Source organism: Acanthaster planci, linkage group LG18 (genome assembly GCF_054643075.1).
Source record: "Acanthaster planci isolate LZ-2023a linkage group LG18, COTS_SCS, whole genome shotgun sequence".
NCBI lineage: Eukaryota > Metazoa > Echinodermata > Asteroidea > Valvatida > Acanthasteridae > Acanthaster > Acanthaster planci.
Genome location: NC_141794.1, coordinates 4994802 through 5020367, shown reverse-complemented (window position 1 = coordinate 5020367; position 25566 = coordinate 4994802). Strand labels below are relative to the sequence as shown.

The following is a 25566-nucleotide window of genomic DNA, read 5'->3' as shown; positions in this document are numbered from 1 at the left end:
ATTCACTGAATTCAGTTCACTGAATCTGCTTGCCCTGAAGAACTTGAGGTACTCAGTTACCGATCTGAAAGCTCGGAAAGCACACATTTCGGTGCGTTCCCTTCTATGTGGGGTTCGAAACGCTTAACGCGCGCGTCATCATGACATGAACGCAACGTTATGAACATTCATCATCCATTTCAGTCTGCGATGACAGTCAATGCTTACGAAGCGTGGGTATGCACGTCTCTTACATAGTCAAAGAAATAGGGTTAACATAGTTGCTGATATTTTTTCTGTTATCTCTGAACTGCGTTATGCTACCTATAGTCCGTGTGTCACCAACAACTGAACTAATTTTCAGAGTGTGGATCTGGATATTTTCTTTTGCAGTCACCTCTTTACGAGTACAGGCAAATCGTAAGTAAAAACAAGCATAGGCCAAAGAGAGAAAACCTGTTTATTTATCTCGAGGAGTACATCGCCACTTCGGCGTTTCTCTTTTTGCAGCTATGTGTGAATTAAAAACTTTCAAGTGAAACTCCAGGGAAAAATATCAGCAGAGCATTAAGCTTTTACTTTACAGAATAAATGCAGAAGTGAACCCACTGAAATTGTCTAGAAAACGGATAAAATGATCGGTGCTCGCTCACGATCGGTGTTGGACGTCCGATAGGCACTAATGACGACCTCGATTAACTTCCGCCAACTATTGAGGGCGTTATCAAAAAAACGGGGCCTGAAAAAGCACTGCGCACCTTTATTTTAAGATTTCCGTTGCCGACGACAGGGGCGCCGATTCGGTGGCACTGTAATTTGTGACTTTTTCCAGAAATACACATAGAAAGGAGTTTTGTCATAATATCCAGATCTATTACTCATATTAATGCTCATTGTGATTTATTTGAAAGGATAAAAATTCATGCCTCACTGTAACTTGAAATTAAATTGGAAAACAAAAATTAAAAACTTGAACAAAAAAGAGAAGGTCATGGGAAGTCAAGCTACGGCGAATAAAAGTGTTTTTCCCCCTCAAACTACTTCACGAAATCCAAGTAATTAATGCAAAAAATAATTCCTCATTAAAGAAATATCAACTGGCATATTTTTCAGGAGTAGGGCATTACCAACAAAATAGCGTGTGCAACGTACGTGCCTGAGTTATGGTGACGTAAGTTTTACCGCAGCCGGTCCGACTCGTCTGCGGACAACGTTATTCCTGTTGCTTCGGGGACGTCGTATGTTCTTCATAACATTATTCCATGTGGTATTTAGTCACACTTTCAACTAATGAGAATGAAGCTGCACAAATTCAGTTTATTTAAGAACAAATTTTGGTCAAAGAACTAAGTGCACGAATTATTATGGATAAGTGCTCATGTAGCTCACCATTTTAGCCCGTACCATCAGTCGCAATGAAAATGAAGACAGGTGTCAGCTGGGCCACAGTTTAACTCCGGATCCACCAGCTCTGAGTCACAGTTTCGAGTGTGGATAGACCAAAGGCTGTAATAGGAAAAAGAAACAATATTAATAAACCTGCATGTACAAGTAGTAAAGACAAATGGGACATTCTCTCATGCAAACTCGGGCATGTGGCAGAATATTTCCCAGTTTTGTCTGCTTTTGGATCGACTAACACCCCCACATAGGAATCCCCATCATTTTGGAGGTACACGGGCCAGGCTAATCAAATTTTAATGGGAAGACCTCTGTAATATTACCGTTTGAAAGCCACCGTTGTGAATCTTTCATCGTTTATCACAAAATAATTCCTGCGCGTCGTGCGGTCCAATTTGAATAAAAATTATCTTCTATACAAGTTCACTCGTAGAGTTTACTCTTTGGTAAAAAGCAGTCTGAAGCTGTTAACCCCCCCCCCCGAAGACGACCAGAGCAGGCTGTTCGGAACGTCGAGAGTTCACCATTGGTACCCCCTTCACAGAACCACACGCTCGTAAAAGAGATTCTTCCTTGTACATGGTGCAACTGCAAGCAAAACCTAATTTTGAAAGTATTTTAGGGAGTGAAACCTGTAAGATGAAGTGGGAGTTTTGTACATGTATACTATTTGAGCTGTTAAAAATGATACAAGACACTTGACTGCAAATTGTGATGCTATCTCTTCAGAATTCAAAGAGGCCATATGGCTGACACCGCAGGCGACTAGCATAGACATGCAGTGTAAGGCAGACCTGCTAAAGCGCTACCAACCTCAGATCACTACAAGGCAAGTTGATGTGTTTTCTCTGCTACGCTGACGTATGGGTCTGGCGGTGCCAATACTGCTAGGAGAAACTCCACCAACTTAAAAAACTGGGGAGGACCTCGCTCGTTGCCATTTTAATTTATCTACAAACTGATGCAGACTAGACGCATGTTAACTAGTAATGGAAACACTAATTCATTATGTGTACCGGTAATAATTATAACGTCATAACTTTTAATAAACTTATATTGTAAACCGGTCTGCAATCTGCAGTTGGGTCAAGGATGGCTCGCCGGTCGTTGCGTCCCAGCGACTTGAGTTGGACAGCCTGGGAACCCTCCGCATCACCAACCCGGTCCCCGAAGACCACGGTCTGTACGCCTGCCAAGCCAAGTACTGGGATACAGTGATCACGACCAACGAGATACGACTCCACGCGGGCCCCCCGGGCCGTGCGCTGGGGGAGTCGTGTAAGAAAATGATCCTCGCTCAACGTTCAAGAGTTCAGTGGCAGCTTGCTGGTATTATGTATCAAACGGGAACCGCACACTTTCAAAAAACAATTTTTAACCAATTATCTCCAGTTTTAAACCCTTCGCTGACTTCCAGTGTAATAGATTTTCAAAGGGAAATCGGAATCACTGCCACTTTCTAAGAAATTAAAGGAATTTCAGTAAAAATCCCATAGGGTGAGACAAAGAAATCAAGTACTCATAGGTGAAGCGTTCCAAGAGGAGTATTAACAGTATTGTCAACAGATTTGTTAATTTTTTCCATTTTTCCATAGCTTTCTGGATCGCTCAAAACAACGATATTGTGGGCGTGTCTAACGTCTGGGCGATATCCATTATGCTCATCACAGCCATTGGGATCGTGTGGCTCTTCGTAGTAATAGTACTCCGACTCAAACGGTAAGTAAGTGTATTCGCGCAGGGGAGTTCATTTCCACGTCTCCTCCCCCCCCCCAGTTCGATCCAATGGAGTTGCCGGCTTGGCAACAGTGCGTTAAGATGGGTTGTGTGGTGTAACGCAAACTTCGATTCGCACGATTACCGACCGACAGGGACTTTTAGCCAGTTGGCGCATCTTTCAACATTTAAAAAACATAATTCCGGACGGCATATTCTACCTGTGCAACAACACTCGCTTTATGAGAGTATTAGATTCTCGGAAAAACTAACACGTGCAATTAATTCCCACTACATTTGACGTTACAGAAGCAGATGCTGCGGCAAGGATTATGAGCTGGTGGCTTCCACCGCAAACTGACGACGGAGGATAGCTGCAGGCGGCAACGGCTCGTTGAGATGGAGCCTTGTCAGACCTACATAAAGCGATTTTTTTTTAAAATAAAGCATCAAAATATCCTCGAAAAATTTCAGAAGGAAATGCCCCAGTCGCCATATTGAAGCATCTTTTGGCCTCTGGTAGGTGGAGCTTTGATGCAGACATCCAACGCAGGGAGGTTGAAACCATGGATACCTGCAACACCTGGCGTTCGATCTTAATTTTGTGTTGTTGCACTGGTAAGAGCGTACAGATGCCTCATTGATCATTATAAATGCCAATTTTGAAGGCTGGAATGAAAACAAAGACAGCAATGTCCCCCTTTCTCGGTGCAAATATACACATAATTCTTTTATTATCAAAATAAAGCATTACTTTAGTAATCATTCACTGTTAAAAGCCCCAAAATACCTGCAGCAGAAGGAAATAATTTGTAGACCCTTTAAAAATAGTTGATGTTCACTTCTTTTTTTGGCTAATCTGGGTATACCTATCCATCAATGTGCAAAAATCCTCTCCTGTATAAAAAAGTCAGGTATGTCTTCATCCATCATATTAAATTCTTTCATTTAAAACAGCAATCAAATAACAATTGCTTGATTGCAAAGCATAAACTGAGAAAAACCAAAGCAAATCTAAACAGACAAAAGAAGATCTACAATCACAAACACCTGTAAGTACAGACAAGCGTTAAAAATGCAGATAACTTTATACAAATTGATGCATGTGCTATCTGGTGATGAGCACAGACGAGGGGGCTTTCTGACTCTCCGAAATTGAATGCAGAGCGTCTCCTGATGAGCTTCCTCTTTCCTTGAAACTGATTGGAATCAGCTTCTTGGTGAGTTACACTTACTCACTCACACATTTGAAAATATTGAGTTGCATTCTCAAAAAGCAACTTTCATTTCCTAAAGAGGAAAATCAGTTCTTTTGTCATTTTTTCATGCGCACAGAAACAACAAATCGAATCTAATCAATTTGCAGCACTTGGCACGACAAAAGTAATCTAAACTATTTTGTATAAGCAAAACTTAAACCGAAAGGTCCAGTTTACTCAACTGGTTCACCACTACAACATGAAATCTGTTCATTTGGCACATAACATATATACAGATCAAACCTCACCAAAGCATTATTATGTATCTCTTGAGGAAATGACAAGTGTTGCGTGCTGACAACTTTTATTACCTTGACTGGTTAGAAAAATATACAAAGGTAAACTATGGTGTGAATGTAACATATCAGAGTTGTGGACTTGCCCCTGACTAGCATTAAGACCTGTCATGAAACCAATCAAAGGAGTACAGCAATGGTTGGATAAAGCTAAGTTAGGCTCAATAAGTTTTGACTGGAATAATGTTTACCATTATGTCCCAGAGCACCACTTGGCAAATCCATTGTAGCGAAAAAAGATATGCTGGTTAAGTACACTCAAATCATAGGGAAGACAAACACTGGTGATTCTGAGCATTTGCACATTAGCTTGTGCACGACATAAACAACAGTGGACCAGTCAGGTGGGACTGGTATATACACATATGTCACCATTAGGTCTCAAAAGTCTCTCTTTTTATGCGAGCAAACAGCACGATAAAACAAAAGACAGGAAAGAAGTTACCCAATAGCTGCACCTAAAAATGTAAGCCGGTGTGGTTAGATCCACGTGCATCACCTTGTGGGTCAAGTCAACTGAGCAACTACAAAAATCTATCCAAATTATTGCAGAGTTTGCGTGTTCCCCTTCATCCACCAATTCTCTGAAAACAAAAAATTATATACATCAAAAGTCACAAACTGCCTCATTTAAGGGGTGGGTCCAGACCTTTGTGAGTTCTCATGTGACACTCTCACTTCCTGCCCTCATGGGGGAAACTGCACCATGGGAGGGCTGGTGACGGCGCAGAGTTGGGCCAGGGCAGTTCGTATGACGGGGAACTTGAGCAGTATCTCCATGGCTTCGTGGATCAGGCAACTTTTACTTGCCAGGATGATTGACGTGGGTATGACCTGGTACAAAATGTAAAAGCATCAATGGCTAAGATCCTGAATGGAACGCAATGGAAGAGAAACTCTTCTCCTAGCGACACCCCACAATCTCTTCAATCTCCGAACTGATCGTTGCCTCATTGCTGATGGAACTATCGTTAGCCGCATCCCTTTGACAACCCTATGTAATTTTGTACGTTGAGTTTTGTCTTAGATTTTGCGCGTTCTGCATCCATTTTGCATATTATGTAATTGGACAATATTTCTCAAGCTGCGCTGATATGATTCTACTGCAAGAGGTCAACTGTTACGTGTTGCTCTATTGGACAAACACAAGCATTATGTGCAAGTAACAAATAGTTAGATACACGTCTCTGAAAAGCAGCTATCAAGAAATATGATTGTGGATGTTTTTCTTTGAAATTGGGAAATTTCAAACAAGATACTACTGAGGCCTCTGTTCAAATTCCATTGCTGACATCTTGCAGTGTTCTCCAGGAGGTTGTCATCCTACCTTAACTTGTTACGTGCTGCACCACAAAAACATCTACACCCATTGTTATTCACCAAACAGATATGTGCAAAACAAGAACTGGAATTCTGTACATCTCCGCCACCCACAAAATTTCAGAACTGCCCACTTATGCAAGAGAAATGTTATCAGGTGCCTTCATGTAAACCATTCTGTCAGAATTGGGAGCAATATGGGCTTCTCTGTGGCGCCCTCGTAGTGGCAAACTCTAATGTGAACAGCTCCCATTGAAAGTTAGGCTGTGTCCAAATTTACTTGGCTAAGGCTGACAACACATGGGACTACGGGAAACGCACAAAGCCTCAGCCACAGGCGAATGAGCCACGTGTTCCTACCTTTGGCTTGAATGAACCTACTCTGGTGTGCTCAGACACCGCCACCTTTCTCAGTTCTTCGGACACCACGTTGGTGCCATACAAGGCCCTGAGGACTGCATTCAGAGCGGTGTCTTCTGAACATGTGGCAAGACTCTGCACACAGTAACGAAGAAAAAAAAAAAATGAAGCTAAGAGCAAGTTGTCAGGAAAAATTGCTGAGCTGCATAACTGTGCAGATTCTCCAAATGGGTAATATGGTGAGATTGACCAATGACAAAAATTGCTGAAAACAGCTGAAAAAAGGGCATAATAAAGCTGAACTGTGAAAATCTCCTATGCTTTTATACACAGCCAGTGAGGGGTTAAAAGTGGAAATCCAAAACCAAAAAACTGAAATCAAAAATCTCACCCCTGCACAGAAAAACTTTGGCATGGGCTTTTCTGTTCAAATTGTGAACCAAGAATTTATTTACTGGAAACGGGTTGATGCTTGCTGATCACTGTGCATGTAAACCAGCAGAGTCTACAAAACGGACGACCTTTTTTGTGTACAAACCAATGTAACATTGAGGCTTCTTTCTGAGATGACATCATAGTGCTGCTCATGAATATGGAAATACTTGTTAGCATAAAAAACAACTCCCTTTGATATAGTGAAACAAAAGTTGTAAATAAGGTTAACTGAGAAACAAAGGTGCATTTTGAAGGTCTGTATTAAAAGAAATTGATTGCCCCTACTTTTTACTGCCTAACCCATGTGCTATTCTACACTGTATCAGTTTTCATAGGCCACTCCTTGAACCTGATGACTACATGTAGATTGGGTTAGTAATGACAGTTGGTTGGATACATGTCAATGTAAACATAAGGCATGCAATCACACACATGTAATATTTAGAACAGCAGCCTCTATGAAGTGTTGGTGTAAGCATTTTTCACCACAGTTTGCTACACTAAACAAGGATTCCCATCCTTTTATTTGCATTACTCAAACAACGCACATACCTTCACTATTTCTATTCCTCTGCGGAACAACTTGCTATTACTGAAATCAAAGCAATTATGAAATTTGGAATGAGTCAGAGTTAAAGAACAATTATATTTAATGAAATGTTATGAAACACAAGTGCTATTTTTCAGAAAAAAAATGAACGGTTCATTTATGGTGTATCTTTTGACGATAAAATGGCCATTCTTTGAGTGGAAATCATGAATGCATCTTATAGATGCCTACAATATGCTCACTAACCCTCTCAGTCTGGCAAACAGGACCACTATTCATAGAAACAAAATGGTCAAATGGAAAGCCCTCTGCCCGTGCCTTCAGAACAGATCCTTGCACAGGCAAGTACCGGTACCCGTTGCTTCATAGTATATACATGGAATTTACTGTGTCCTCCTGGCTTCACTAATTTATAACTAAAAGCCAAAGCTGTCCTTTCAGATTTCCCAACAGGTCATATCTCTGCTGACCACCTCAGCCTGTGGTGAGACTTTTTATGGACAATGCCCAGGATGAAAGGCCATTTACAACACACGGTGGAAATTACAGATGAGAAATTCAATAAACGTCATTCCCTTTGCTCTGTTAAACTTGATCATTGGTGTTTATCCCTTCTTCAACATGCAACACCCTCTTTGACTGTCGTAAAGACCCTCGACACCCCCTTCTTCACCCACAGGGGACAACGACTGACCTGAGCTTGAGGTCCACCATCAGGTTGTGGTAGACTTTGCCCTTCTGGATGTGGGCGCCGGTGCTGATGGCATTCAGCAGCAACTTGCAGGACAGCTCGGAGGCAAATCGACGGGCGGCGTGGACGCCCAGCAGGTCAAACCATGACATCTTCTTGTCCTTCTCCTCCATGAAGCTCCGGATGTACTGGGTGGTGGGGATCCGGATGCGGACAACTTTGGGGAAGTACTGCGACAGGATATCCTGATGAGAGTCCAATTCAAATCGATTGTCCCATTGAATAGCTACATAAGATATGTTCTCCGATGAGCCAGTTTGACACTTCAAAAAGGTGATGGTCACTTGAGATCAAAGCATATGACGTCAAACAAGCTCAAACACACTCACTGAGTCTGAGTAGGTAAACAATAAACTCCTCCTTTACTTGAGTATCAGTAGGTGTCAGGTAACCGACTTCTTGCACATGTTGATGTCTTTGTATAATCTCTGTGTCAGTTTAAGCATCCACTGTGCCTTTTCTGAACTGGCATACTGATCCTTTGAAAATGGGAATTAATATTGAATTCAATACACACAAATGCATCAATCATTCAAATCTAGGAAACAGCATGCTCCAGGCAGATTATACAGGGTGTGAGACTTTACAGATGGTACAACTCTGGGAGTCAGAAAAGTGTAAGGGACTCCAAACAAGTTCAAATCTGTGATACTTTCCAAGAGGGATTATGAACAGGGGCAGAGCTCTTACCTCCTTGGTGTCATTGATGTCCCGGTAGCAGGCTAAGACCACCACCTGGCTGCATTTGCAGCACACCATCTGGGCCAACATCTTCATGCAGGCATCCAGCTCGCTGCCACTGGACGTCAAGAATATGACCAGGTCGCTGGGGCCCAGGGAGTGGTATACGGCACCTGAGAAGTGGCTGGCCCCGATCTCCAGTTTGCTGTCTTGCTGGGAGTGCTCATATGATTGCTGCATCTTGTCAATGATGGGAACGAGTTCTTGCACCGGGGGAAACGACTGAAACAACCAAATGAAAAAAAAGAGATAGCAATCTGATAAGAGGGTAGCACATCATGGTTCCTTGAGAGCCTTGCTCACAAACAATACCAGATTGAGAAATAGGTTTGCGAGTACACTGTGGAATAAATCTCTTTTGGGTGAGGTGTGGTTCTCAGAAGAACCGGTGAGTGTTAATACCAGATTGCCCGCCAGCAAGTCACACCTGAAGAGGCGACTTGGATGAGTTGTGAAATGTCTTCCGTGAATATTCCTTCACATTAGTCCTGCTGACTGGTTTCATTATTGTACTGCGATCCACCCACCCCAAATGTTGCCACATGTGGTTGTAAAATCCACAGCTTATATTGCTTGGTTGGCGCAACACAACACAGCATGACTTTGTCGGACTGTAAATTCATATGAAAATACACAAGAAATTAAAGAAACTTTTATTTTTTTCTTAGCCTAATCTTGGTTTGGTGAGGAGGAAATCAGTAAAACAGTACAGTGTATGTCCGTCTCTTACTTTGATGACCAAATCGCCCTCTTTGTTTCCAAGAGTTGTGTAGCCTCCAAATACAAAGCCCCTGACATCACTAACCTCTGCAGGGGGAAACCAGTTGCACAAATGATTTAACATGACTAGCAACTAAACATCTTAATGATCATCAGCATCGCTTAACTGAGATTGACACTTACCGAAGAAAAAAAAAATCACGTATACAACTCTTGCTTCATTGCATTAGTTCACAAAAAGATTTTAAACTTTCACAAAAGTGGCCCAACATTCCAAAACCGGGATGAAGTAAGTAACTACATATCCCTGAGGGAGTGGAATTTCCTCAGTTCATTTTCATTAACTGTCACTCCCCGTAATTACTCAAGCTTTCTGTGGACAGAATTTAGACTTTTTAGATCACTTTTCAATATGAGAAAAGGTGGAAGGGGGGAGAGAAACTGGTTCACAAACGTAATTTGGAACCTGCCATGAAAGCCACAAAGCTACAAAGTGTTCCATTATATTAACTGTTGCACTAACGATGCCCGACCACTTCTTTCCCAACTCCATGCAGTAAAAGATGTAAGAAATTGGCTCTTCATCCAGTCTGATGCTTCAAATCTTTACCTCTATCCCACAGAAAGCAAATTTGAATTCTTGATACAATCTTTCCTTACAAGGCAAAGAACTTCAGTATTCCCTCCACCTCTAAAATTACCTACCCAACACAATTCTAAACAATATTCTAATGAAGCAGACCATTTCTCCAGTAGTTAAGTGAAGTTTTCTTGAAACTCTTCCATGTAAACTGGTCCTGCTAAATACAACGATCCAATAAGCCCCACCCACTGTTCATGTGGATACTTAACCCCTTCACGGCTGTGGACTGCAAACGCCGCAGCACTGTGTGAAGATTAGTGCATACCACACATACAGTCTATTCACCATGCAGCTACAGTTTCAATGTGGGCCTGCTGCTGGACAGAGCTTTGCATACTGGGTATACCACAGCCCAGCAGTCACGGTCAAAATAATACCGCTGTAAAGGGGTTAACACATGTTCTTCAGTGCCGCACTAACATGTTCCAGCCATGCACATCATATGCATGTGCACACATGTTCGACTTTTGTGCACACATGTCGGACGCACATCATGGCTGTAATTGGTTAGAGCACAATAGGGTGAGGTTTCATGGATTGATCTATGACTTTTCAAATGCCTTCATCAGACAATTCTCATGATTGATGGTTTTAGAGTCAACACACCTGCACCAAAGGTGGGCGGGCATTCTGATGCATCAACTAGTCCAAGGAGGCCAGTGTCGTCGATGCCAAGATAGTATACATGCCCGCCTGCATTCAAACTGAAAAAGAGAGATAAGTGCATTACAACGGAGATGTCAAATAATCAGGGGTTTAGATAACATGCGTATTGGTGTATATGCTTCCCAACTTGGAATTTAGTCAGAATACACAGCATAAAACCTCATGAAGAATGTAAAATACACAGTGATTTCTAGTATACAGTGTGTTTTTAAAAAAGGAAACCAAGATTAATTTCTTCATTTTTCGGATATGACTAAATATTTTGGAAATTGGCAACCACCATTTATTAACTAATGATGTCCTCTTTCTTACAACACCAAGAAATCCAATTGACTGTCACAAATGACTGAGCACGAAGCAGTTCAATCAACCATGTCAGAACTGATCTTGCACCAGATTCACCGCAGCCTAACTCCAACAAATTTTCATACCTAAAAAAAAGAAGAAAGACCATTGTGTCCTTGAACAAAGTTTTTATTCAGTGATTTAACATTTAGGTGCTTAATTATGTCTGCCTCAACCTAACCCCATTGTCCTTCGACATGTCCCCCATTCGTTGACACATGATTCGGCTCTGGTTCTCATCGCTCTCAATGCATTAGTGATTACATCTCTCCGTCCTCTTGAGGTCTCAAATGCAGCGACAATTCTTGCACGTAGGTCATTGATATCTTGGGGTGGCGACTTATAAACTTGGTTCTTAGGATGTCCCCACAAAAAGAAAAATCACAGGGGGTAAGGTCAGAGGACCTTGGTGGCCACTCAATCTTATGGTTGATCGCAATCACTCTCGTGTTGAACAACTCTTGTAGCCTTTCCCTCACGATGATCTGACGATGAGCTGGAACTCCATCCTGGGCCCATCACAACCGTGGTGTTCAAAGTGTTGCTGTAACTACAGCACAATTTCATCATTGATAATCTCAAGGTAAATTACCTTCACCATTGAGATTGCAATCAAAGAAACAGGGTCCAATGACGGTGCCATATCCACAGAGACCTATCCAGAGAGATATCTTCTCTTGGCTCATTTTCACATCAAAATTGAAGTTGGGTGGAGTATGCATAGGGGCGTATTCGTGGACAATCTGGTTATCTATTTGGCCATTCCTGAAAAATGCTGCTTCATCCCAATCACAAGGTGCTCCAAGAATCTGGGATGCCGGTCAAGGAACCACTGGCAAAATCTTAGTTGTCTGGGTAGATCTGCATCAAGGAGTTTGTGTCACCTGTGCATCTTGTAAGGGCACCACTGGATGTCCAATCAAACAATCTTGTGGAAAGAGGATGGTAAAATTCCCTGTCCATTTCTCCTGGCAGACACATGCAGATCTCTTTGTAGCAACTCACGGACAGCCCTGATGTTCGCATCTGATGTTGCCGTTCTTTGTCGGCCTGAGCGACCCTTGTTGAACTTCAAGCTTGTCCCCTCCCTTTGGTACTTTTGGATGTTTCTCCAAATTGTTGACTTGGCGGGAATGGTATGGTCAGGAAAACGCTGACCAAATGCAACTGCTACTTGCTGGAGGCGTCCAGTCCTCAACCACTCCATTCCCACAAGCACAAGCTGCTCAGTTGCAAGCTGTATTTTGCTAGTCTGAGAAAACAAACATCCTTCCCAACTTGTATGGAGTGTGCAATGAAAGAACATGCTGAGGACTGCATAATTTGGAGGCCCAACAAAAGGCTTGCACTGAGCAGAGAGGGTTCTTTACAAAAATATCTATCTGGTGCAAGAACAGTTCTGACATGATTGATATAACTGCTTCGTGCTCAGTCATTTGTGACAGTAAATTGGATTTCTTGGTGTCATCAGAAAGAGGACATCATTAGTTAATAAGTAGTGGTTGCTAATTTCCAAAATATTTAGCCATGTCCAAGAAGTGAAGAAATCAATCTCAGTTTCCTTTTTTTAAACACACTGTAGAAAGAGTAGCATGAGTTTCTGCATTTTCATGTTTCGTCAATTATGCCCTGCCCAACAGAGTAACATTCCAAGTGGATGCTGCTGAAACCGGTTTGTTCATGTTCGTATGTATACAGCTTTTCAGAAAATCCAGAATCGACGGGAAAGACCAAAAGCGAAGCATGTTAGGTGTTGTGTTTAGGAATGCCGTAGTAGACTGAAATGGGCTACTGGGCATGCATTGTGTGCATGGATCGTTTGTGTGTACAAAAACGTGGTCACCAGACTCCCAAAGACACAATGCAGTAAAATTGATTTCTAACCCAAGGGGACCACACTACTTTCATCAATTTTTGCACAAATGAATAGGGTTTGAGGTGCCTGAACTCCTCATCAAAAGTTCTGCCAAAAAACGTGAAGTTTTCTGCAAGTTTCCATCCGCTACAAATGGGTATTTTACAAGTGGCATTTTAGAGGCTTTCCAGTACATCTACTAGAAACTACAAGAAAATTTGGGTCTGAAACACCTTAGAACGATTGAGGTTTAGATCGTGAGTGTGAGCGCATTCTGCCGCAAGGATTAACTCACATAATATGGGTACTCAGTTCCTCCACCTCTTAGGGAGTACAGTACTCTCCCTCTCAGGAAGAAGAAGAGTACATTACCAAACAATACTCAGGGCAAAAGAGTACTGTTCTCTACTCCTCTTAGCAAGGAAGTGGGTATTGTACTCATGGCTTGAAGAAATTGTGACTTGTCACCACAAAATGAGCTGAAAGTTGGAACTTTCAAAAATTGAGATATTGGTATTTTTGAATCAGCGAAGAGCGAGCTTTTCAATGGTACATGTATGTACATGGAACATGTACATAGGGTAAAAGTATGAGGTGACAACATGGCATTATTCTGGCAGTTCTGCATTTTTATTTCTGACATTGTTCAACTATTCTGACCAGGCATGAATAATGCTATCATCAAAATTGCTGAGAAAATGACATTTTTAAATATCTGATCCTGCTGACAAAATTGGAATTAAGCAGAGGGGTTACTCTTTCAAAATATTACAGAATGCCAAAATTGACCCCCACCTCAATATTTGACTTTGAAACCTCAAAACAGGAAAGAGCAGAATTTGACTTTACGCTCATTTTGTCGTGCCAAGTCTCAATTATCTAAACCCTGAATAATCATGCATGAATGTAGCATGTGCAAAATAAGCTTTCCAGTATGGCATATGGCAAGTTCTTGTGATCAACACAAATGCAAGCTTTTGTTGACACTGGTGACATTTCCGATGACAACAAGAAGATAAATGATACACATGTATGACAGGCAGGATAGTAAACTGCAAGATATGTCCACCCATTTAATTCATGCCTTTCTGGGAGAGTTACTGAACTCTAAATGGGCTGGGGGTGACAATCTCTAAATGAGCTGGGGGTGACAGAATCTCCAACCCCCATTAATTACTTTTCCAATGTTAAAACACATTTGTTTTTCACATGGGGCCTGTAGAAACTTCTTAAAAAATACCTAACAGCCATTTGAAAACCAATTCTATGAAAAAATTGCATCGATCATTCCTGCATTCATACCAGATGGGTTGGCTAAAAATGTCAACTTTTCATAACTAGCATGTGTTCAACGCACAAGAACCGAAGGACATGAGGGAGTGAAGCATACATGGTTCTATTAAAAAAATTTCGGGGGGTGGGGGGAGGCAGAGGAAGGAATGATATGCGACAGTTACCTGCCCCCGGCCCAGTCAATCACCTTGTGCAGCCCCTCTGACAGCGCCTGTGGGTATGTGTCTTTGCACACCTCCTCATACATGCGCAGGAGGTGGGTGCAACGGATGGCCCCGTCGGCTGACAAGGCTTGCTGGGCGCCCTCGTCGGCCACGTCCTCAGGTTCCAACGTGGAGGTGAGCTGGCGAAGGGCATTCAGCATGATGATTTCCAATAGGAATTTGGTGGCTGTCCCACCCTTCATGCGGGACGAACCCGTGATGGCTTCCGGCTGTCAATGGAGAACAATAACACCACAACAGCCTTTTTATTCCTCAGAATTGGAAAATGGAGAGAATTCAGAACTACAAGTTCAATTGAGGGTTCGAAGAAATCCAACTAACATTTCAAACACCTATTATTACCCTCAATGGATTTTGCTTTGTTCTACAATTTGGTTTGTGACCAACACACCTTTGCATGCTTAGAACAGTACCATGTTTTACCATTCTGCACAAGATGCACGAAAAAGACTTTTACCAACAACTACTTTGTAGGCCAGTGTCCTTTTCCTTACCCTGGCAGATAACAAACACTTGTAATCAAATAGTAGCAATAAACACTGGCCTTGTGGTACTTGTACATACAGAACCGGCATGATATCTTTCCTTTCAAATAAATATACACTAAAGATGTGCAGGCCAGTGAAAGTGCACAGAGGCAAACAGGTAACCTTGCTCTTCTACGGGAAAATTTGGATCCCTCGGATCTTTTCCTCATCTTGGGGTGGGTCCCATAATGGCAAATCTGATGTGCCCTAAATACTGTGGTTTCAGTTCATTATGTGGGTGTGGACACTCTACTTTTAGAGTACAGTGCTATAGTTTCAGAGAATGTCAGTGAAACACAGAGATGTAGCCAAAGAATATCAAAGCAAGGGACTTAACCCTAAAAGGGAGGGGGGGTTGGAATCCACCCCCTCAACACTTTCTCCAGTATCATCACAGTCCATTTCTTTCATGTGCCAAGCCTTCAGAATTTTTTTTCCAGTCGTCTTGCGGTCCTTTTGACACCAAGTTTGTGAAATTGGATATGAAGTTCTTGCGCAACATCCATTTTGCCGAGACGTGCGCCAAAAATGTAGAGTTTTTTTCCACTGGTGTGGGCCAACACGGGTGAGGCCATGAACCTTGAGTAACTACTCCACCAAACCTTATGTAGGATTGAGTTTATAATTTTGAAGTTGAAATAACGACTGCTTTTACAGGCAAAAGACTGAGCATGGGACAGCCAAAATCTTGGAAGGACGGGGCTGAATCTACCCTCGCCCACTGTGAAACAATCTGAAAAAGCACAGCTGTTTTGGGGTTAAAACAGAAACAATGAATATCAGCTGTTGGAGGTTCTGAATTACAGCGCATCATGCCAAACATTTCTGATCAGCTTACCCCCAGAATAGGGTTGATGATGAAACCTTTCCCTGCATGCTGAGCATCTACCAACTTCTCAACAACTACCAATCAAACAAAATAAGATAAAAAGAAAACAAATGAAATATTGATAACCAAGATGGACCTCACAGTGAAACAGGAAATTTAGCCACAGATTCCTTGTAGGGAAGAACAAATGAATGGTGGATGTAGGGCAGTCACATGCAGAGCGGCAAGGACAAAGTGCAGAATAACAAAAAGGAAACAAACAGGATTAATGCTCCGTCTGAGGAGGATGGACTGACCTGAGAGAAATGTCTCACTCCAGCCCTCTATGGCTTGAGTCCTGGCCTGTTCAACAGGGTTAAAACCGACGAGAACCGGGGTGAACACGTCAAGATGCTCCATGCAGTAGAGCAGCTGACCGGCCACAAATGGTGCCTGGGAAAATTGGAAAAAAAAAAAAGACAAAGAGAACCAGAGGTTAATGATAGCTTCCTTTTGAAAGTCTCAACTGCTGGTGCAAGTAACAAGGTCATTCGCTCAAGCTGCTTAGCTGTTGGCTGCATACAACGTTTGGATGCAGGCTTGGTATGCTAACAAGAGAGATGTAACGACTAACTGTAGATCCCACTACTCAAAGTTACAATATTCAACAAGTGAATAATTTCTTTAGGCTGCAACCAAAACATCTGATAAACCTGTTCATGCATTGAACTTCACAATGCTCTTTGAAATGACCAACCTTCTCTGCTAAGAATGTACTTCATTCTTCCTTACTTGTTGTATTCACTATTTTGATTGCTGTATAAAAAACCAGTTTCTCTCTCTTTTTAATATTTTGTGCTAGCAAAAGGGTGGGTATTTTATACGTTAATGGGTAAACTAACAAGTGACTTAACTTCATATATGTTCTGAATGGTATGTTCAGTGTAATACACGTAGAATAATGCAGATCTCCACATTTTTATTACAAACTCTAGAATGTAAAGAAGTTACAAATACTGAGGATCATTGGGATGTCTACTTACTGAGAGACCACATGATATGCCAATATATACAACTCTTTTCTTCTTTTTGCATACCTGAACAAAAACAAAGAATGGTGAAGTCAAGGGTGACGTATCTTCCTATGGAATACCATTTAGTTTACACATTTTTATGGGATGGAAGAAAAATACAGAGTCTTGATAGTTAACTAAGAATTCCAGGTGTGAATGAGAGATACCTGCTACTAATTCACTGGCCATATTTCTACTGTCACAGTGCCGGAGTGGGCACTGTGACAATCTCGTCTTTACATGCTGCATGTACTAATATTTCAGATCAAAATGTTGTTACTACAGCTAGTGTTGTTGGCCCAACTTTGAAGCATATATTTTTAGTGAACCTCACTCATGTTATGAGAATCTTGGGATAAGAAATGAAGTGAAAGACAGAGAGTATTCAGACTTGCATGTTAACAGATTTTATTCAATGTAAAAAGGGGTCCTCCATTTTATCACCCTTTCGTGAGTGTAAAAACAAGTGTCAAGGAGAGGCGTAAGTAAACATTTTGTATAAACTATTCAAAAATTGTCAAACTTGTTGATTGAATATCACTGTTTTCTTGGTAAGCCGTTCAGGGGGTTGGGATGTTTAAAAAAAGGATGGCATAAAGAATCACGTTTCTGGAAAAGGAAAAACAGTTAATGAGTGGTTTTGTAAATTAAGGATACAAATCCTTTAAGTTGATTTCAATGAATATGGACACCACAGAATTGGTGTTAAGCATACTTTATACAGAATTTCTACTTTTTTCTGCAGTGGCAAAATTCTGATTATTTGTGTAATTCGATTCGCTGAAGTAATGTTTGACCTACTTCCGAAGGACATCGGACAGCAGTATAATTTTCTAGCCCAAGTAACTTTTTGCATGGTACACAGAAATCGGTCTGTTGATTTCTGGATAATTGCAGAAATGACATCTGTAAACATTAAGATTTCTTCAACTGAATCATGTTATTCTTTGAATTGATACCATGACAGACCACAGTGAAGAGGTTTGAAAACTTGTACACTATTCATGGATACTGCCTTGTGTTTACTTTATACAGAATTTCTACTTTTTTCTGCAGTGGCAAAATTCTGATTATTTGTGTAATTCGATTCGCTGAAGTAATGTTTGACCTACTTCCGAAGGACGTCGGACAGCAGTATAATTTTCTAGCCCAAGTAACTTTTTGCATGGTACACAGAAATCGGTCTGTTGATTTCTGGATAATTGCAGAAATGACATCTGTAAACATTAAGATTTCTTCAAATGAATCATGTTATTCTTTGAATTGATACCATGACAGACCACAGTTAGGAGGTTTGAAAACTTGTACACTATTCATGGATACTGCCTTGTGTTTATGAGGTATTAGCGTTTCCTCTGCAGATGTATAAATAACGACACCATTTCCCCGAGTTGAGGACAGGAAATGTCACCATATGTTTCCGTTTTCCAAATGCATCAAAACTGTCATGAAGATGCCTATGGTGTCCATGGATGATGCTTCTCAGTCTTTGTTTAAGGGTGTTGCTGAGGTGTCAAAGCCAACATATACAGCCAAATGCCTTGAATGTGAACCAAGAAACCAAGATCTAGGATACTGCCTGACTGTATTTCAGGATAAGAAATTCCCGATATTTACCCCAATGCACAAATAATAATTGTGCATTGGGAATCAACATCTTGAACAACAAACCACTCCCACTTTTGTCAGACAAGTGATTATCACTGGTCTGACAAAAGTGGGAGTGGCTTGTCGTCTTGACCAACCTCTGCCTGATCTGCCCATGTGTGTGAATAGTAAACACTTCCACTGAAAAAATGACCCAAACTGTCAATTTCAAAAAAGGTTAAAAAGTCTGAGATACAGATATCTGGAGAAGGCATCACAGCTCTGACCAAAAACCAAGAAGAGGGTGAACCCTGGATTGTCCCAACCTCAAAAATATAAAGTTGTTGCCAAGTCAAAGACAGAGATCGCTGAGACTGCCCATGCTACCCACCTGCTGCAGTGCTTTCACCCCAGCCTGTGGGGAGTCCTCGGGGGCCTCCTGTGAAGTCAGCAGTGCCTTGTCATCTCCAGCGATGATGTACTCACAGCATGGCTTGAAATCTATGTTTGTCAGCAGGTTGTTAAAGGATCTCTGAAACACATAACCACACAAATTATTGAGGCGCTAGTTTCTCTGTTAACCTGTGAAGAAACCCTGCAGTACTTCACAGACCAAACAAGATGCCCACTGTGAAATTAATTGGACCAAGTAATCGATACATGTACATGTATTGGTACTTACAGCAGTTAAAAAACCAATCCTGCCCGAGGTTCCACATCCACTGAAGACAACACTCTCACAGGCTGGACTTTTCTTCTGATAAAGAAAAAACTCATGAGTTAATATCAGAACAAACATGCACGACTGAGCACCTGATGCTTCAACTGGCAGTGAACTTAGAAATCCCACCTCCCATGTCAAACAAAAGTTCCCAGCTGTAACAGTCTTTTACAGTATTTTTAGAACTATAATGGTTCTCACGGGGGAAACAAACAGGGAAATGAGCTCATAAACACAAGGAAATGTGGAATGGCTGTGAGATGAACGTGCAATATCACGGGGGGAAACACCAAGCCTAAACAAATGTGCCAAATACACATCACTGCACATGTATATTTACCTTCAAGATGTCAAAAACCCTCTCCGAGACCTTCTGCAAATTAAAGATTAGCTGCTCGCTGAAGATGTTATTGCTCTTGTATGGGTCCCAGCCCTCAAAGATTTGACTGTCACAGCGATGGAGGAGGTTGACTAACTCTGCCAAAACCAATGACAAATGTGTCAGAACAAGAAAGGCATGTCCTGAATGGGCTTCCAGAGCTTAGCATAGGGGTCTCTTTGTTTCACGTGGATCTTGATTTAATAGTGATCCCAAAGCTGGTTCACTCTATCCATTTTGGCAGGCTCCAGTGTCAATGAACCAACGATGGATCACTGATCAAGATTCAGATCCATGTGAAACAAACAGGCCCTAGGCCTATTGCAATTTCTAAAAAGGGGACATGGCCAGCATCCACATTTAGAGACCATGGTTTTGTATGCATTCAGATGAAAATTGGTATGGGTACTCTGCACCATACTTGGACTTTTACAAACCACTGAGCTGTTAGAGAAAAATTGAGATTGTTACCTTATCGGAGAGGTCTTTTGCTAAAAGGGGTCCTCGAACATTTGTGTGTTATCTCAAGGAATAAAGGAGACCACACTTGCAGGAGCACAGGCACGATCACATCTCAGTACAGAAAATGCACTTACCATATGAAGTACTGATATCAATGTCAACTGTGAGCGGATTGCTTGTTTCTGTTACTGGAATCTTTGCCGCCAAGTCGGACATTGTTTCCCCAGTATCACCGTCATAAAGAAGATGGCATCCCTGGAAAAGGTTAACAAAGAAGAGTAAAGAACACAAAAAAGGACAATGCAGTAGTGGCAGGTCACTCTCACAGAAATCTTCAATTCTTTCAAGAAATCTGTGAATTTCAAAATCTTGTTGTTTATAGGCCTACATGGAAAACAAGACTACCCAAGAAATACATATACATGTAGGCCAAACTATTTATTCCTGCATGCTAACTTGGACATTTAAAGCAATGTTAAATTGACCTACTTTGTACATGTATGTATGTAATACTGACAAAAATGTCTAAACATAGAGACGAAAGAGGATAAAACATACATGTACAGGTGGACACGGTGGAAGAAGCAATTTCAAACCACATTCAGGATGATTTTATACATTACCTTTATAACAAGCCTGAATCTCACTAGATGTTTTGTCTGTCTGAGGCCCTAATTGGAGTTCTTAACTGAGACTTAAATTTACAGGAGTCTGTGGTAGTGCCTACAGCCTCTTCCGATAACGTCTTGTGTTATGCTGTCATGTGTAATTTCAGGCCACAGCCTAACTTCAGCATCACCCAATAAATGTGGTGTGGACTTTTCAGAGCCATCTGTACATTTCCCATTCTAACAGATTATTTTTGATATCATGTGAAACCCACACAGTTCAGGTGATATCTAAAAAAACCAGTACTCACATGTATTTAACCCCCATACCAGATATGGTCTATGTGCACACATATCATAAAAGAATTTGATGATTGATATCCACACACTCAATTGTTATTCTGGCACAAAGTTCATTACATGTAAGCCTTTTTCAAGTACTTGGCCAAAGTCATGCTAGCCTGGTAGAATTATGTGTAGCTCTTTGATGACTGTTGATAATATTTCCTCCAACCCAGTATGATAGATACAGAAAGATATTAGAACCTTGATTCACCTGTTCACATCTACATGTATGGGGACACTACTGAGACAGCCAGTGCAAAATGTGATGACAAATTACAAAGACTGCTCCATAATCTTATTTGAGCATAACTTACAGTCCATTCTCTGTGCATGAAACTGTTAGAAATTACCCTTGAATATGACCAGAAGAAACCACTGCACGTACATGTACATCTGTCTGGCCATGATTAAAATGACTCAAATTATGTAAATAGTATAAGTAAATAATAACTTTGTTTTTTTTTTATTCCACCAACTCCAAATGAGAAAATTTTCTGCTCACTTATTTTTTTAATAACCATGACAAATGCAGCATTAAATGTGACTAACACAGAACTCATAGAGTTAAGGTTAAACAACATGTATAACCCTGTTACTGTAGATAGGATTACACCTAAAGTAGGTCCAGGGGCAAAAACTAGTTTTGAAACACTTGAGGAAATCAAACTGGGGTAAAATTCTGTCTTCTTTTGGAAAAGAAGGGCCTCCTCCCTTTTTTAAAATGCCTGAATATGGAATTTTTCACTTGGCTTCTCTTCATAATTGAGAGCCTGCATCTGCTGTTTTCTTTGCTGTTTTAATGTTTGGACAGTTTACTGAGTCGCCCGTTAAGATAACTTGCCTAAATAACATGATTGAGGCATGTCAGGCTATGCATTAGGCATAAGTAGACCCATAAACAGGGCCCTAAGTAGACTCCATCATTGATACTGGGCCCTGTCTGGATTCATAGGGATTTCTTTCGACTCGGCGTTCGATTGGGTTAAAATTTATCCGGAGACATCCACTGCAGTTTGTAAGCTAAAATTGCACTGGTATGTTCACTACTTTTAATGCTAACTATGCCCAGGTTGCTACATGTATTTGCAGGAAACCTGATTTTCTGACCTCTCGTTTTGAGGAAAAATGTTGCCTCCCTAAGCTTGGAGTTGGACATGTTCCCAACTTCAGACGATTAATGTTGGCCCGATTTGCACTTTACACAGACTCCTTTGTATGGTTACATAACAGTAGCTTGTACAGTAAGCCTGTCTGGTAGTTTACACCTAGACTTCAGCACGTACAATGTACATATGTAAGAATCTCATACAGATCCGCAAGAGTACATGCCGGTCCAAGTTGGACTGGTCCCCGTTCCTAATATACAGAGACCGGTATTTAGCTGGCTTCTGGGATCCACGGTTAGTTTAACTCTGCGCATGCGCAATGGCTTTTTCTATATATAGAGATGATGTTTACATACATTGTACTGTACCACCTTCACTAGTGCACGTGACAGCCAAACACATGTCTCTCTGGAAAACTTTAGAAAAGTTTTTTCCCAATAACTATGGAAGTGTTTACCTCTAAAGAGCAGGTAAATACATCTGAAAGTTGTGTTGCGTGCTGAAAATGAAATGACTCTGTAGAGAGCGAGTTATCCATTCTAGAAAGTCTTCCAAAAGTTTTGTCATGTAACAGTGTTGTGTCATGGTGGGAATTGTTAGGGCTTATATGCTAAATTTCCTCATTAACATAAAACTGGCAGGATTCTTCCGCAATATGTACCTGCTACCAGTCCCTACATTCGGAGGATGTATGTAAAATGTCTGGAGACTATGTATGGGACAGGAACTAACCTAGGACCAAGTATTTGTGAAGAAAGTGACAGCTGTTTCGTGTCACAGCTACATGTAATGCAACACCGCTCTCAACTTGTTGAGTTCCTTGTCCAGTTACACATGTGCAAATACCGCTTTTGGCGAATCGTTGCTGAACATGCAGAACGGCCTTGCTCTCTGTGACACGAAACAGCCGTCAGTTTTGTGCAAGTCAGACCGAAATTCACCTGGAATAGGGAAAACATCCAACTCCAAGCTTAAGGAGGCAACCATTTTCCTCAGAATGAGGGAAGGCAAGTTTCTTGCAAACAGCAACCTGGAGATAGCCATAGTACTGTAAGTAGTGAACATACTGGCGCAATTTCAGCTCATAAACTTAAGTGCAGTGGATGTCTCTGGATAATTTAACCCAATTGAAAGCCGAGTCGAAAGAAATCCTTATGAATCCAGAGCATGCAGACAGGGCCAAGTATCGATATCTTACGGGTAGGTCTGAGGCATAAGTAACGTTTGTTATGTTTTCATTTTCTGCTGCATTTTTTAATGGTAAAAATAGGAACTGAAACCTTTTTGGTGAAGTGTGGGCTGTGTGGCAAATATTCACAGAGCATAAACAATGAAATTTTGGGCATTACTGAAAGGTTGAGAGTTTAGATAACAATTTAGATTTTCCACAGAGACCACAGGCTCAACCCTGTTTTTGCCCCTTTGAGTGTCGAGTGTGAAATATGGAAATTTCAAGCCACCAATTGACCAATCAGAGAGAAGAATCAAGATTCCGTCATCCCCACCGCGAGAATTATCCCGCCAGTAAATGTAGGCCTAATTAATGTACGTAACTAACACTCTTTTTACAAATCAACTTACAGTTGGTAGATTTTGGACCAAACCGATAATGGATGGCACATCACATGATAAAGCTCAGTCTACACCGTGACAGTTGTTTCACACGGTTGCTTATAAAATGCGTAAACTACTAGCGTTTCCTTTTCCTACAACTAGCCTACATTACAACTTACAAGCATGGTAGGCCCGCTATCGCTAGCATGCAATGCTGCAGCGTCATCGTCGTACATTTCGTATGGCGCCATCTGTTGGTCGTGTGCTCGAAACCAAAGATCGATCGCACGGCCTACGCTAGCGCCGCGCCGCGATGCGATCGCTCGAAATTGATCACAGCTAGCCGCGCCATCGCCTGTTCATTCGTACAGAAACGTATCACCGCCACTCAAACAAAAATTTGTCCGTATATGTACGTACATGATAACAAAAAACTTTCACGTACGTACATAATCGTTTTAGTTTCACGTACGCACTTGAAAACTGTCACGTATGTACGCGAAAATTTTTAGAATCACGTCCGTACATAAGTGATAAGTGCAAAAATACTTTTATGCCTGTATGTGGCGGTAAAGTTTCCATACATTCAAGAGCAATTTGCTCGGCAATGTCATGCGTCAAGGGGCGGATCCAGAAATTTGTTCGTGGGGGGGTCCGGCCGAAGATTTTTTTAATGCTCATTTTTGGGGGAGACAAGCAGAATTATAATGTAACATTACATGCCCCCTTTTAGTGTTTCAGGGCTGGAGTGGAGGGTTTCGAACCCCCGGCCATCCCCCGGAACCGCTCCTGGCATCCTTATCGGTCTACTCGACAATGAACTTTGGACTGCTACCTTGGGAAAACATTTCAGTTTTGTTGGTGCTTAGGTCCACAAACTCTCACTTTTTGGTAGTCACTACTTACCTGTCACAAAGGCAAGGCCGGCTAAATAAAAAAGTATTAGATAATACGTATCCACAGCTAGGCCTGAGTCCACGAGGCAAAGTGGGAATCTGAATTGATTGTCCATCTTTATGAACGAACTTCCGTTGATCCCTCTGGAATGTGCCTGCCCCATTTAAAGTAAAAAGTTTGCCGAGGCATATTCCATTCTCTTATTTTAGGAGTTGCTCTTTGCCCCCGAGAGAATACCATCGATTTTGCACATCGTCATAAAAAAGCATAATGTTATTCATTTTCCTTCGTCATGCCTAGGGTTTAGTCTAGTCGAGTTTATTTCAAGTTTACTCAGTGTTCATACTGGTTAACAGCAACCGCTTCTCTCGTGAAAGAAGAAAACATCAACGTTGCTTTGTCTTTAATATTTCAAAAGTCTGTTTGAACAAACTTCTAGATACACTGCACGATCTGAGTCAACTTCTCCTTGTTTACTGGTTTTCGAACAAAAAGTACGACATCAAATTAATAGGAGTCTTGTGGTTGCATGGGGATTTCTTAGAAAGTGTATGTTATGGGACAGGTACACAGGTAAAAAGGCCGATGTCAATTTTAGACGTGAACTGAGCACAGACTATGGAAATTTAACTCCCGTGCACTGTCGCTTTAATTAAACTGCACGCGTTAGGCCCCTATAACAGCTCAAACGATCTAAACCTCTTGGCACGTGGTGAAATAATTGCAATGACACTTACCAAGCAAAACATTGTGTTGAAATGATTCATTTTCTTCTCTGCACCCTGCGATTATCATCAAGAATGACATGATTCGCTTACGTAACTCCCTTGTTTTACCATTTTTGACAGTAGGCCAATAGAATCGGTCCTTATATTTTGACTTGTCAACCTCTCGCACACACCCAATAAGGGCAGGTCATTGGCAGAGTACAACCGGAGGTCGTAT

The 25566-nt window shown here is 41.4% G+C and overlaps 2 protein-coding genes across 5 annotated transcripts; one reads left to right on the top strand and one right to left on the bottom strand.

The window, feature by feature from the left end:
* Window positions 1-163: 163 nt before the first annotated feature.
* Window positions 164-3924, top strand: LOC110985504 (uncharacterized). The gene is made up of 5 exons (XM_087148592.1): window positions 164-399; window positions 2110-2209; window positions 2462-2658; window positions 2976-3099; window positions 3406-3924. Exons 1-5 carry the CDS (start codon window positions 297-299, stop codon window positions 3455-3457), a joined length of 576 nt encoding a protein of 191 aa, XP_087004718.1. The 5' UTR covers window positions 164-296; the 3' UTR covers window positions 3458-3924.
* On the bottom strand, window positions 3798-25503 carry LOC110985500 (glucokinase regulatory protein-like). 4 transcript variants are annotated; one of them, XM_022246558.2, is made up of 16 exons: window positions 25359-25503; window positions 20246-20366; window positions 19611-19747; window positions 19232-19306; window positions 18941-19081; window positions 16933-16986; window positions 16207-16342; window positions 15920-15984; window positions 14495-14763; window positions 10778-10875; window positions 9539-9615; window positions 8758-9030; window positions 8011-8252; window positions 7319-7358; window positions 6332-6466; window positions 3798-5485 (listed from the first exon to the last, which is right to left on the bottom strand). In XM_022246558.2, the coding sequence occupies exons 1-16, from the start codon at window positions 25386-25388 to the stop codon at window positions 5339-5341; spliced, it is 2040 nt and encodes a 679-aa protein (XP_022102250.2). In that variant the 5' UTR covers window positions 25389-25503; the 3' UTR covers window positions 3798-5338. The 4 variants fall into 4 exon arrangements, with proteins under 4 accessions (XP_022102250.2, XP_022102249.2, XP_022102251.2 ...); XM_022246557.2 differs by lacking the exon at window positions 25359-25503 and adding an exon at window positions 23904-23967; XM_022246559.2 differs by lacking the exon at window positions 25359-25503 and adding an exon at window positions 23752-23946.
* Between the last annotated feature and the right edge of the window lie 63 nt (window positions 25504-25566).